The sequence below is a fragment of the Nannobrachium achirus genome (assembly GCF_963921795.1).
Source record: "Nannobrachium achirus genome assembly, chromosome: 21".
Lineage (NCBI taxonomy): Eukaryota > Metazoa > Chordata > Actinopteri > Myctophiformes > Myctophidae > Nannobrachium > Nannobrachium achirus.
Window position 1 is genome coordinate 4,488,768 of NC_137828.1, and position 12,388 is coordinate 4,501,155.

Here is a 12,388-nt window from a genome sequence, read left to right on the forward strand (position 1 = left end):
GGAGAGATATACAGTATATAGGGCGCCTGAGAGATTGCTGGGTTATTTGTCTAATGATCATCATTGCATAATATTTCAAAAGAAGAAGAGGAGGAAGGAAAACATAAAAGTTGTTATATTTTATTTTTGATGTGGTGTCATAATTAAATGAAGCCATGTTGATATGGCACACTTGCTGTCAAGAAAATAAAAACATGTCAAAAAGGTTGCCTACATTGGAACCGAACACCCTGCAAGTGGGGTCCACCCATCCACCCTATGTTCCCCAGGTTCTATGTTCCCCAGGTTCTATGTACCCCAGGTTCTATGTACCCCAGGTTCTATGTTCCCCAGGTTCTATGTTCGCCAGGTTCTATGTACCCCAGGTTCTATGTACCCCAGGTTCTATGTTCCCCAGGTCCTATGTTCCCCAGGTTCTATGTTCCCCAGGTTCTATGTACCCCAGGTTCTATGTACCCCAGGTTCTATGTACCCCAGGTTCTATGTTCCCCAGGTCCTATGTTCCCCAGGTTCTATGTTCCCCAGGTTCTATGTTCCCCAGGTTCTATGTACCCCAGGTTCTATGTACCCCAGGTTCTATGTACCCCAGGTTCTATGTACCCCAGGTCCTATGTTCCCCAGGTCCTATGTTCCCCAGGTTCTATGTTCCCCAGGTTCTATGTTCCCCAGGTTCTATGTTCCCCACCCACCCTCCTCCCAAAAAGGTTCTATGTTCCCCTCTCAACCAAAAACAGGATCTACTGTATGTTCCCCACTCAAATGCAGGAAATGGTGGGATATCTTGCCCAGGTGCCCAGATGTCTCCACCCCTAAGTGCCCACTCGTCCAAATGCCCACAATTGTGTCCCTATTGCCCAGATGTCCAGATGCCCAGTCATTAAAGTATGGCGTCCAGATGTCACTAGTGCCCCCTGTCCCACTAGTATTCATAATGTCTCCCCATTATTGGGTGTTTTGAGTTGTTATTAATAATTATAAAGGAATGCATTTTTGGATAAGTGGGGAACATAGAACCTATTGTAAGTTGAGCGGGGAACATAGAACCTTTTTTGTGGGGGTAAGTGGAGAACATAGAACCTGAGGAACATAGAACCTGGGGAACATAGAACCTTTTTTGAGGGGGTAAGTGGGGAACATAGAACCTGAGGAACATAGAACCTGGGGAACATAGAACCTGGGGAACATAGAACCTGGGGAACATAGAACCTGGGGAACATAGGTACCGTCCCCTGCAAGTTTAGCTTATTCCATGTTTACATGAAGGCCTGATAACATTAGGTTTTTACAAAGACAGTTATCTGGGAATAGACATAGAATGCTAACTGCTACTACAGAGCCCAGATAGGTAGCCTATTATAGGTAGCACATTCTGTCAGATGATCATCTAAAGGTCTCAACAGCCTGTAGTTCTGCTTGGCTAACACGGTGTCTAACAGTCAGTTAAGACACAAATCACAACTGATGAATATACAATACAACACACAGTACAGTAGAATACAATAGGCCTACATCACAACACACAGTACAGTACAATAGGCCTACATCACAACAACACAGTGCAAACATCTTAAACAGGGGTCTTCAACGTTTTCAGGCCAAGGACCCCTTAGTTGAGAGAGAGATGAAGCAGGGACCCCTTAGTTGAGAGAGAGATGAAGCAGGGACCCCTTAGCTGAGAGAGAGATGAAGCAGGGACCCCCACAACCTGTTCATAGATTCCATATGGTTTCATCGTTTGACAGCACAATCATCAGTGTATTTTGGATTCATGTCAATGTATGTTTTCAGATATTTAACCACTTGAACCGTCAATACTTAATAAACTTGACCTTTCACGCTGTACTTAGTCTGCTCTTTTTCCCCTCTACACCAAAGCTCTTAGCCGAAAATAGCAGATCTACAAGCTCACAACGCCTCGCTTTGTGAGCTTGTAGATCTGCTATTTTTGGCTACAGCTCTCAGAATGTGGATGCTAGTGTTCAAGTGGTTCATATACAAAAAGAAAAGAAAAAGAAAAAAGGTTTCTATCACACAAAGATTTGGTCATTTGGAGGACCCCCTGTAGTAACTCTGAGGAGAGGAGAGGACCCCCTAGGGGTCCCGGACCCCCTGTCTAAAGGTCTCAACAACAGCCTGTAGTTCTGCTTGTCTAACAGGTTGTCTAACAGTCAGTTAGCCACAAATCACAACTGATGAATGAATACTTACCATGATGGCTACTGTTCCACTGTTAGCACGATGCTAATGAAAACCCCCAGTAAAAAGGGTATTTCTCTCCTCTGCTCTGCTGTTATAACACCTAAAATAGGACCCTAACTTTACGCAGTGTAAACCACACTCAAACTGTATGTGAAAGAGAGCTAAATGTGCTGCTAAAGTCAACTCGATGAGGTGTTAATTAAACCCTGTAGGGTGTGAAATGAGAGGAGATAATCTGTGTGAGATCTGCTACTAGCCTTTAGCCGTTAGTTAGCTTCCCCCTGCAGAATGAATGTGTGAGTGAGATCTGCTAGCCTTTAGCCGTTAGTTAGCTTCCCCCTGCAGAATGAATGTGTGTGTCTTGGTTACCGGAGAGAAGCGTCATCATCACCATGGTTACCAGCAGCAAGGCTGCGTTCACACGCACACACACACACACACACACACACACACAGTATTGCACATTATTAAACAGTCCAACAACATGTATAACCCATTCTATGATTTAACCGAACACCAAATTTGAGTTACTGTTGCATTGCAATGCGTTTCTATAATAACTGTGTTATAACACAGTTATTATAGAAACAACCAAAATGGTATTGTAGCTATATATAGCTACAATACCATTTTGGTTGTTTTTGACAGCACCAATTGTTTTTCACAGCACATTTTGATGTAGTTTTAGTCATAGTCTTTTGAATAAAATGTCATTTAGTTTTAGTCATATAATTTAGTCACCTGAAAAGTATTAGTTTTAGTCTAATTTTAGTCGACTAAATCTACAGCTTGATTTAGTCGTCTAAAATGTATTTTGGCAGGCCTTGGTGGGATCGTAATGACCGATTTTACACTTGGTTGTGTGCTGAAAATAGCAGATCTACAAGCTCACAAAGCCTCGCGCTGCGACGCTTTGTGAGCTTGTAGATCGGCTATTTTCAGCTCGCAACACCTGAGAGCAACCAAACATAAAATTACTCTCTTCTCGACTAGTCCCTCCCCAACGTTTTAGTCTAGTTTTTATTTTGTTGACGAAATTGTCAATATAATTAGTCTTAGTTTTTTTTAGTCATCACAGCTTAGTTTTAGATTAGTTTTTATTTAGTTTTCGTCAGTGAAAAAAAACGTAGACGACAAAAAAAAATTCGTCATAGTTTTAGTCGACGAAATCAACACATACAATAACCAATTGTGGGAAAGAGTTCCAAAATAATTCAATTTATTTTAGGCAACGTTTTGTTCAACGTTTGCAAGCTGAATCTGTTAGTTTAGGCTACATTTCTGACGTAGCCTAAAAGTTTATTTATTTATGGTGTTATATAGGCTACCAAAGCCAAACTCGGTGGAGAATAACTTTTTTTTTTAGGTTTTAGTTTTATAGTTGCTGATACCGTTATGGTAAATGGCAGTTGCTGCTAATGGTTGTGGTGGTGCGCTGCGCCCTCTAGTGGCTGCAAAGTTCGGTGAACCGGGGAAAAGGCCTGTATAGGCCTGCAGTCAATCCTACTATGCGACTTTGATTGTAAATTGAAGATGCAATTGGATTATTTGTGTTGCCGTGACGAGAGTCAAATTAAAGGTGTATTCAGTGATAATGAAAGTGGCCGGGGGCCATCTTGTGCCTTACAGTGTGGAAATGTTTAGTTTTTTATAGATTTTCTACACCATTCTAATGTTCTCGTTTTGATCATTAGACCCAAACTTACCTTCCCCTGCCCCTTCTTTGTATATAGGCCTACTTACTGTTTGTTTAGACTTACTGTTTTCCTTTTTTTGTTCTCTCATTTTATTTTTATTTACATCTACTGCATAGTACTGTGTTCTATTCGTCTGTCATTCAATGTTATATGAGATACTTTAATGGTTTCCTGTGGAAATAAGCTTAGTCTTTTCATGGATCTCCTTTTAGTAGACCTTGTACCAGTGAACTGTACCGTCATGAAACTGTACCTTTTCCTATGCAAATTTCTAATAAAGTCTTCAATCAATCAATCAATCAATCAATCAATCAATCACTGAATATCGGTAGGCCTACGTCTCCAGCTTCAGGATATGTATGATACTGATTTACTACCAGACTGTGGCATGTTATGAGTTCAGTAGTTTACAATCTAGGCATTTAGCAGACGTTCTTAATTCAGAGCGACTGTGGTTCTCAAAACCTTTATTTTGACCATCATAACTAAACATCATAACATAACTACGGCCATACTCTTCCCTGATTGGTCGAGGACTGGCTGGCCACCTCTGAAAACCGAATCTAGCTATGCTCGTAACATCAGGGGCCCAGAGGTGGAAGTCCTTATATGGTCAGCACACATTCTAGTGAGGAGAATGAATGGAGAATGTACCAATTATATTTGTATTTGAATATACCTTGGAAGAGCTCTGCTTCCCCATGCTGGGGCTACAGTCCAGAGACGTGCTGGGCCCCTGATTCAGCCCGGGAAAAAGAGTTGGAGAGGCCCTCATTGCACGCTATAGAGAGAGATACATGAGGTATATTATGTCGTTGTCGGGTGGAAACCTTGTATGTCCAAAACCGTTTGTTTTGCATTTATCATTTAAAAAATGATTTAAACTAGTGAAAACAGCCGATCTACAAGCACACAACGTCACTGAATATACATTTAATTCCCTCTTACCATTTGAATTTCCCACGTTCAAGTCAATGGGGAAAATGTATTTAATAATGGAGATCTCTGTGCCAGTCCTTGTCCATTCTGTCTCCGACCAAGGAACATTTTGTTGGAGAGTTCCAACGTTCCGACGTGCAGCTTTTCAGCTTTTTTTTAAAATTGCTACTCGTGACTTGTAAATAGACTTAAGCCCCCATGCCCCCCCCACCATTTTTTTCTGCCTTTGTATTTGATGTTATGCTATTTTCTGCTTTTGAAATTGATGTTATCCTAGATACAGTACTATGTTCTATCCGTCTGTCTTTCAATGTTATATGAGATACTTAAAGTGTGGTTCCTGTGGAAATAAGTTGTAGAGCTTTCTAGGATCTCCTTTTAGTTGACTTTTTTTGGTACTCATACATGAAACTTTTTTTCTATTGCAAACTGCTATTAAACTCTTCAATCTTCAACGAATCAATCCAGGTTAAATACAAATGAATGCATTACTGTAATCCCGTTCACATCCACTGATGCCCAGATTGATTGCTGGAACTGAAGCCAAAGCAAAAGACTGGCACAATATTAATATTTTTCAAACGGTTGTCAGGGGGAATGAAGAGAGACAGAAAGAGGATCCCAACATGTTTCTGTCAGCATTCATCTCAGAGGATCCATTGACTCTAGGCCAGGGACGTGCTGGCCATTGGGAAAAGCGGGACAACTCCCAAACGGCCGGTTCATTCCTGGCCGGCCCAGGCCGGCCATTAGGAATAAAGTAAAAATGAAATGTCGTACTTCGTTCCATTTTGGGGGCTGGGCGGCCAACAAAGTGAATCGTCACTGTCGGGCAGAAACCTTGTATCTCTTTCGCAAAGCAAAGCCCTGCTTCATCATACAAGGCTGTTGCACAAGAGTAGTGAAAACAGCAGATCTACAAGCACACAACGCCTCGCACTGCTTGTAGATCGGCTGCTTTCACTAGTTTAAATCATTTTTTAAATGATAAATGCAAAACAAACGGTTTTGGACATACAAGGTTTCCACCCGACAACGACGAAATATAACTCATGTATCTCTCTCTATAGCGCGCAATGAGGGCCTCTCCAACTCTTTTTCCCGGGCTGAATCAGGGGCCCAGCACGTCCCTGAGTGTAGCCCCAGCATGGGGGAGCAGAGCTCTTCCAGTCCTTCTAAACCCATGTGAACCAAATCAAAAAAAGTTCACGGCAGTTCGTCTGTAGAGGCTCCTCTTCAACATGAAGCCCCGAATGGGAGCCACTTACTGTCCAGCCTGTGGAAAAGAGAAAACTTAGTCTCGTCTCTCTGTGTGTTGTCCATTAATCGAGTTAGGGCTAAATGGGCAGCACATGGTCCCTTAGTGAATCAGATGCTTTGGTGCGTGACCACGATGCGACAGGGCCTGCAAGGGTGTCACAAGGGGGGGGGGGGGGGGGGAGTGGGACAGAGTTACCAGGGCCCAAGGTGGAGGGGGGCCTTAATTATTTTATACTTTAGCTATTGAAAAATAGCAGATCTACAAGCTCACAGCGCGGCACTTTTTGAAAAGTTGTGAAAATGTGCGCAGGTCTTTGAATGTGTGTATTTTTTTAAGCGAACATATGTAACTCAAATTTTGCTTCTGGGGGGGTCCCTGGAACTAAATATCTTGAGATGAGGGGTCCGTGGCCAAATACAGACAGAGTTACTAGGGCCCAAGGTGGAGGGGGCCTTAATTATTTTATTCTTTAGCTATTGAAAAATAGCAGATCTACAAGCTCACAGCGCGGCACCGAGTGCCGCGCTGCGAGCTTGTAGATCTGCCATTTTTTGAAAAGTCTTGAAAATGTGTGCAAGTCTTTGAATAATGTGTATTCATGAAGCGAACTTTTGTAACTAACATTTTTGCTTCTGGGGGGTCTCTGGGACGAAATATTTTGAGATGGGGGGGTCCGTGGCCAAATGCATATCATTTTGGGGGTCCTTGACATGAAAAGGTTGACAGAACCTGAGTTACCAGGGCCCAAGGTGCCTGGAATTATCTTATACTTTAGCTATTGAAAAATAGCAGATATACAAGCTCAGAGCGCAGCACCAAGTGCCGCGCTGCGAGCTTGTAGATCTGCTATTTTTGGCCAAATGCATATCATTTTGGGGGTCCTTGACATGAAAAAGTTGACATAGAAACATAGCTTAAAAAAAAAAAAAAAAAAAAAAACCTTAGAAGGATTCGAAATATTCAAAGATTTTCCCAATTTAAAAAATAAATAAATAGCAGATCTACAATCTCGGAGTGCCCGTGCCGTGAGCTTGTATATCAGCTATTCTTCAATAGTTAAAGCACAAAATAATGCATATTAATAATAATGCGTTCCCAGTCTAAACGGGTTAAACCCCCTCCTCTCCCCCTATGAAGAACATTAACCCATTCAGAACGGGTACACATTATTGTGTATCATTATTTTATGCTTTAACTATTGAAAAATAGCAGATATACAAGCTCACTGCGCGGTACCGAGTGCCGCGCTGCGAGCTTGTAGATCTGCTATTTTTGAAAAATCTTGAAACTGGAATTTTGACCCGATCTTTTGAATCCTTCTAAGATTTTTTGGTAAAACCTATGTTTCTATGTCAGCAATCTGGCCAGCCATCGTCAAAGAAAAGGTCCTTTCAGTTAGTCTGTTCTTGAGAGACTACTATGTCAGTGGTTCTCAAACCTTTTCATGTGAAGGACCCCCAAAATGATATTTATTTGGCCACGGACCCCAAGCATCTCAAAATATTTAGTTCCAGGGACCACCCCCAGAAGCAAAATTTGAGTTACAAACGTTCGCTTTGAAAATACATATATATTCAAAGATTTGCACACATTTTCATGACTTTTTCAAAAAAATAGCAGATCTACAAGCTCGTAGCACGGCACTCTGTGCCGCGCTGCGAGCTTGTATATCAGCTATTTTTCACTGTGTTAAAGCATTCAATAATTCTAGGCCTAAACGGGGGGCCCACAGTGAATCCTTGCACCCAGGGCCCAGGATTCAGTGACGACACCCCTGAGGTGGCCTGCGTGGACCGATGCTGGACAGTATCTTTATTCTCTGAGCCCCACGTTGAGCTGGTCAGAGACACACCGAGAGGCCAAACGATGTTCCCGTTATATCTTCATTCACGGTGAGTAAACAAACGCTCACATCACTTTGGAAGAAGATACCAGGTGTCTTTGTTACAGCCCGGGTCAGAGGGCCAGACACACGTATAATTACTAAATTCTGTAAAGTCTGGCCGGAGCGTTCATTCATTCATACAGTGCCGTCCCGCCACCGGTTCCGGAGGAAGATTAACCCATTTAAGCCTCAGATTATTGACTGCTTTAACTATTGAAAAAATAGCAGATCTACAAGCTCACAGCGTGGCACCGAGTGCCGCGCTGCGAGCTTGTAGATCTGCTATTTTTTGAAAAATCAATGATTTTTTTTTTGCAAGTCTTTGAAAAATCATGATTTTTTTTTTGCAAGTCTTTGAATATTATCTACTTTAAAATCTAACATTTGTAACTCAAATATTTGCTTCATGGGTGGTCCCTGGAACAACATATTTTGAGATGGGGGGGCCCGTGGTCAAATACATTTAATTTTGGGGGGTCCTTGACATGAAAAAGTTTGAGAACAGCTTGATTTAGATAGAAGAAGGATTTGGAAGTCGGGTCAAAGATCGGGTCAAAGATATTCAAAGACTTGCATTCATTTTCACGGTTTTTCAAAAATAGCAGATCTACAAGCCGCGCTGCGAGCTTGTGTATCTGCTATTTTTCCAAAGTTAAAGCATAAAATAATGGTTAGAGTGGTTAAAATCTAACGCGACTCAGGCGCGTTCCAGGTATTTGAGAGTTAACTAGATTTTGACTGTTGACTCTTTTAGTCGGTGTGGTGTGGGATGTCCCATTACCCGCTTGATGTGGGGAGTAGAACGTGAAATGATGCGTTAAATCTTCATTTACAACATTTTACACGGTATGATTTGCAGACTTGAGTCTCTACTTTTGTGCAACTCTTCCTAAAAACGATTATTTGACGAACAAGGTCTTGTTCCAATTGGATTCATGGCTCGTGCTTGAATCATATGCCTTCAAGTAGAACATGCACACTTACTGTTTGTTTAGACTTACTGTGGTTTCTTTTTTTTTGTTCTCTCATTTTCTTTTCTTTACATATCTACTGCATAGTACTGTGTTCTATTCGTCGGTCATTCAATGTTATATGAGATACTTAAATGGTTTCCTGTGGAAATAAGCTTAGTCTTTTCATGGATCTCCTTTTAGTAGACCTTGTACCGGTGAACTGTACCGCCATGAAACTGTACCTTTTCCTATGCAAACTTCTAATTAAGTCTTCAATCAATCAATCAATCAATCAATCAATCAATCAATCACAACTTGTTTAGTTAATTTAATGTAATTAGTATCATTATTGCTATTCTGTTCTCGTCAGAGATCATGATGCAGCATTCGTAAGACCCCTAGAAGCACTAAAACTGGCATGTGGGTTGCACGTTCAACCCATTATTTCTGTTTCATTTCATTCCACAGATCACACTAAATGTGTCCAAGTCCACAAGTTGTTGTTGTTGTACCTTTGTGGATGTTGTACTGTTGCACAGAATGGTATAACATAACAGCATATCTTTAGTGTATAAGAACAAACTGTATAGCCAAATTAAGATCTGTGCTAAGATTATTGGTAGGCCGGTAGAGGTCGTGTTACATTCCTTTAAAGATGCCCAGACCAAGAGTATGCTTAGACTGGCAAAGAGTATCTCCTCTGACCCCTTGCATGTTTTAAATGGGGAATATCAACTATTGCCCTCCATGAGGCGGTTCAGAGTCCCAACGTATAAGAAGAACTTTTTGTACATCAGTCTGTTCTGCTCCTGAACCAGAATCGTTGAACCACTAGACATGTTCTTTCTTGTTCCTTGTTTGTCTCTGTGATGTCTTTCGTTTCGTATTGTATTTTATCTGTCTTGTCTGTACCTTGAACGGTGATGTCATGTGACGCAAAAAGAATGTCAGTGCAAGCTGACAATAAAGTTGTATCGTATCGTATCGTATCGTATACATGTCTTATTGCGTGCTTATCTACACAGTGTTGTGCGTGTGCGTGTGCATGTGCGTGTGCGTTGGGTTGATGACAGGGGTCACCAATATGTCCTCACACGCCTACACGGACAGATGTGTCCGTGGCAAGAAGACTTGGTCTTGTGTGTCCATGGCAAAGTTTTAGATTGTCTTCTTTAAACACCTTTATGATTTTGATCATAAAAGACCCGATTACTGAACCTCAAGTCTCCAGGGTTTCTTCAGAATATGTAGGACACTGAATTACTCTAACACTATAGATAGTCGGGGGCCCCAGGGATATTTTGGTTCAGATTCTCGCACATTCGCCAAATTTGGCACAGATGTTGTCATTTTGTCATTTTAAGATGGGTGCCAAGATGGGCACCCCGTGGTACTGCCATATTGCGCAATGCAATTGGTGTCCCATTAACTTTACATTACAGGGAAAAAAAAACAAAAAAAGGATCTGCTTTAATGAGTGATGAGTCATCACTTTTCACACTTTTATGGCAGCCGTTTTAGCCCAATGAATGTTTTTTTTTAATGCAAAACGGATGTTTGCAATGGATTTAGAATCATGAAAACCCCCTAGTTTGACCAGTTGTATGCTACTTAAAGCAGATTCTTTTTTTGCTTTTTTCCCCCTGTAATGTAAAGTTAATGGGACACCAAGGATTGCGCAATATGGCAGTACCATGGGGTGCCCATCTTGGCACCCATCTTAAAATGATTAAGTATGTTATGGACAACATCTGTGCCAAATTTGGCGAATTTGCGAGAATCTGAACCAAACGGTCCTTGTATTGCCCTGGGGCCACCGACTAAGAGCAGGGTTCCCCAATAGGCGGCCCGCGGGACATTTGCGGCCCGCGGGGGGCTACTGTCAGGCCCCCACCAACCCCAGTAATAATGGTGGTATAAGAGCAGCAACAACACTAGTATATCGTCGTTGTTGGGTGGAAACCTCAAAATTGTAATATTCCAAATGCTCCAGATATTATTTTCATTCACGAAACAAGTAAATCAGTTGTCATCTTTGAAACAGGCTGTTTCCATATACAGATGTATATGGAAACTTGATTAATATCCAAACTTATGAAACATCAGCCCTTGGTAAAGCGCATCAAAATGTATCTCAAAATGTGTACGTTCTTTCACAAAGTAAAGCCCTGCTTCATCATACGAGGCCGTCGCACAAAAGTAGTCAAAACAGCAGATCTACAAGCACAGAGATCGGCTTGTAGATCGGCTGTTTTCACTAGTTTAAATCGTTTTTAAAATGATAAATGCAAAATGATCGGTTTTGGACATACAAGATTTTCACCCGACAACGACGATTATCTGAACTGTCACTGGAGTAGCGGGAACGCCACCGTCGCCCCCTGCAATGTTGTGGCCCTCGGCATGGCACCCTAGACATAATTCGGCCCTTGGGAAAAACTAATCGGGGAATCCTGCTGTAGAGGGTATGTGCATGCATGAAGTAAATTGCAAATCGAGTGGCAAATCGAGTGGCAAAGTTCGAGGCTCATTTTCCTACTTACATTGATCCAAAAAGACTGTCCATGTGGTCTATTAGGCAGAAATGCCCCTGTTGTCCATTTTCCCCAGCAGAACCCAGCAGCTCTCATAGCATAGAGTGGAGCCTATTATAAGCCTATCGCTTTTACACTATTTGTTGTGGTCAAAAGTGTTTTTATTTTTCATGACTGTGGTACAAGTTGTCATTACAAACACATCCATGTCATCGTTGTCCCACACAAGCCCACAAACTCTGCTAAACAGATGTTATTCTCTTATGTGTTTTGCCAAGTCCCGGAAAAGATGCCCTGTGATTGGCCAGTACAGTCACTTTGATTGGCACCTGTGCCGAATGCTCACCCCAAAACATTATTTATGTGATTGTGGTGGCTTGTGTTGGACAAACAAGGCATGGATGTGTTTGTAATGACAACTAGTAACACATTCATGAAAAAAAGCAATCACTTTTGACCACAACAAATAGTGTAAAAGCGATAGGCTTATATGCTCCACTCTATGATATGAGAGCTGCTGGGTTCTGCTGCGGAAACTGGACAACAGGGGAATTTCTGCCTAATAGACCCCATGGACAGTCTTTATGGATCAATATAAGTAGGAAAATTAGCCTAGAAGTGTTTTAGGGAGGAGTTGTCCTTTAATGTCGTTTAATGCAATCAGATAGGACATTTCTGTGTGGATGTATGGGCTGTCAAGGCCAGAACATAGTTTTTTTGCCACTCAACGAGTACTAGTTGGTTCATACATGTTTTATTTCGTCACTGTCGGACAGAAACCTCGTATCTCCAAGTTTCAAATTTGTACTTTTTTTTGCAAAGTAAAGCCCTGCTTCATCATACAAGGCCATCGCACAAAAGTAGTGAAAACAGCCGATTTACAAGCACACAACGCCTCGCATCACTAGTTTAAATCATTT

The 12,388-nt window shown here is 41.7% G+C and overlaps 1 protein-coding gene across 1 annotated transcript in view; it reads right to left on the minus strand.

The window, feature by feature from the left end:
- The window catches only part of lztfl1 (leucine zipper transcription factor-like 1), a gene marked incomplete at its 3' end in the record, with an annotated part of 30,873 nt that extends 28,540 nt beyond the window's left edge, over positions 1 to 2,333 (minus strand). The window contains exon 1 of the mRNA XM_080751899.1: positions 2,209 to 2,333. Within this exon, the coding sequence (XP_080608025.1) occupies positions 2,209 to 2,211 (3 nt within the window). The 5' untranslated portion in view covers positions 2,212 to 2,333. The remainder of the gene's footprint in view (positions 1 to 2,208) is intronic.
- Positions 2,334 to 12,388: the final 10,055 nt, after the last annotated feature.